Raw genomic sequence first — 2300 nt, 5'->3', positions numbered from 1 at the left:
TTAATGTTGCAGACCATCTCTCTCTAAATGAAAGATCAGATGCAAGCTGAAAATACAAAGCAACGAAACAAACCCCAAGCAGAAACGTTGAACCTCTATAAGTAGAAGTGCTGGCGTGTTTTTAACGTCAGGACTCACACCAAGCTCCCCGTGAGTGTTTCCATTGAGTGTTTTCCAGCTGGATATCTGTGTGAAGTTGATCTGGGTTTCTAAACTGTTTCCAGGGCGCGGCTACCTGAACAACGTGCGCCTGGTATCAGCCCGTCGGGGTGCTGGTCCCCCTGCTGGCTGGGTCCAGACCTGCAGCTGCCCGACCGGGTACGACGGGGACTTCTGCGATGGATGCTCTGCGGGGTTCAGACGCAGCGCCCCCGCAGACGGAGCCTTCAGCCCCTGTGAGCCCTGCAGCTGCCGGGGGGGGAGCTGCGACCCACTCACCGGAGACTGCTACTCCGGGGACCAGTCGTCCGGAGACTGCTCCGCCGGGTCCTACCGAGACCCGTGGCCCCCGAGAGCCTGCGTGAAGTGCCCCTGTCCGGAGGGAAGGTCCTGCTCACTGGCTGCTGGGTCTCTGGATCCCCGCTGTGACCGCTGCCCCGCAGGAACCACAGGTACGAGTCCTAGGGGAACTCTTTGTCCCTTAACCCTCCGGTATCATTCAATCTACTATTTAGTCCTTCGGGACAAAAACACCCACTGCCAAAAACTTTGATAAAAACATTAAAATATTTCTTTCACCACTTTTTTGGGTTCAATCTTTAAAGCAACTTCAGCCCTAATAAAAAATAAAAAAGATGTAATAATTTTCAGGATTTTAACCCTTTAAATGCCATTTTTTTAATACGTGAAATCGCTGTTGTTTTTCATGATAGAAACAGAGAAAATGTGTTATTTTCAATATAACACATTTCTGGGCTTTTTTCATCACAGTCTTGGATGTGTCAAAGATTAGCAACAAAATTGATATTGGTGCATTATTAGTTTGTGCACAGAGTCAGATTTAAAATAAACTACTCTAATTAGTCATTCGTGACAAAAATGTCCACTTCCAAAAACCTGTAAAATGATAACAGATTCATATTTTTTTTAAACTTTTTGGCTTTAACTCTTTCTATCAACTTCAGCCCACATCAGAAATACCAAATATTAAATTATTTTCAGGATTTTAACCCTTTAACTGCCAGTTTGAAACCATGATGTCAAGTTTTTTAAGAAAATGATTATAGATTATCTTAACAGTAGCAACATTATTATTATTCTCATCATAACCCTGTCTCTGCTCCCTCAGGTGATGACTGTAACGTCTGTCAGGAGGGGTTTTATGGCGGCGCTGCTCGGGGTGACAGCTTGTCGACGCAGACCTGCAGACCCTGCCAGTGTAACGGACACATCGACGTCAGCGTAGCGGGGAGCTGCGATCGAGGCAGCGGAGAGTGTCTGAAGTGTGTGAACAACACCAAGGGTCCGAGCTGCGAGTCCTGTCTGCGAGGGTTCTACCACAGCCGGGCCGCCGACGCCTGCAAGGGTGAGGACAGGACCCCCGATGATTCTGTACAAAGTCTTTGATTAGTTTGGTGTTTCTCCAAAGCAGCGGTTACCAACCTTTTTCAACTCAGGGCCAACTTAAGACATTTTTGTCGCGGCCCACATTCAACCATAAACAATCGGGAGGCTAAATAAAGTGACACGCTGTTAATCCAGTTGTACAGACCACTGTATTTGGCGACCCACTTGCAATGCGCCCACAGGTTGGGAACCGCTGCTCTAAAGCTACACCTAGGGGTACTTTGGAGAACTGCAGGGTAGAGGAGATTATTTTCTAAATTGAAAAGAAGCTCAGTAAGCGTAGTTCCTAAGATAATACACTGTGATGAATTCAAATAAAAAAGGTGCTCGTTCGATAAACAACATCTTATCTTCAATGTTTTCATATATTTTCAATGCATGTGTGTTACTGCATTAGACGGTCCAGTGTTGATACAACCGCAATTTAATAATGTTTGATCAGTTTGAGCTGGAAGCCAGTTTTAATTGTTTTGTTGTTACAAAAAGCAATGTTTCGCTCTAAAAACAGCTGTTATTAAAGTGTTCCTCTCTGGTTCTGTTCAGCGTGTGACTGCAGTGTTAAAGTGTTCCTCTCTGGTTCTGTTCAGCGTGTGACTGCAGTGTTAAAGTGTTCCTCTCTGGTTCTGTTCAGCCTGTGACTGCAGTGTTAAAGTGTTCCTCTCTGGTTCTGTTCAGTGTGTGACTGCAGTGTTAAAGTGTTCCTCTCTGGTTCTGTTCAGTGTGTGACTGCAGTG

The 2300-nt window shown here is 45.7% G+C and overlaps 1 protein-coding gene across 1 annotated transcript; it reads left to right on the top strand.

The window, feature by feature from the left end:
* Window positions 1–224: 224 nt before the first annotated feature.
* LOC104960850 (laminin subunit gamma-2-like) lies at window positions 225–2284 on the top strand (the record flags this gene model as incomplete). Its single annotated transcript, XM_010789024.1, has 3 exons — window positions 225–611; window positions 1289–1525; window positions 2198–2284. Coding segments are annotated over 3 exons (711 nt in total), but the record flags the coding sequence as incomplete, so codon positions are not given.
* Window positions 2285–2300: the final 16 nt, after the last annotated feature.

Source organism: Notothenia coriiceps, unplaced genomic scaffold, assembly GCF_000735185.1.
Source record: "Notothenia coriiceps isolate Sejong01 unplaced genomic scaffold, NC01 NC01_scaffold00032455, whole genome shotgun sequence".
Lineage (NCBI taxonomy): Eukaryota > Metazoa > Chordata > Actinopteri > Perciformes > Nototheniidae > Notothenia > Notothenia coriiceps.
Note: the sequence above shows the minus strand (reverse complement) of the source record. Positions and strands in the feature narration are given on the sequence as shown.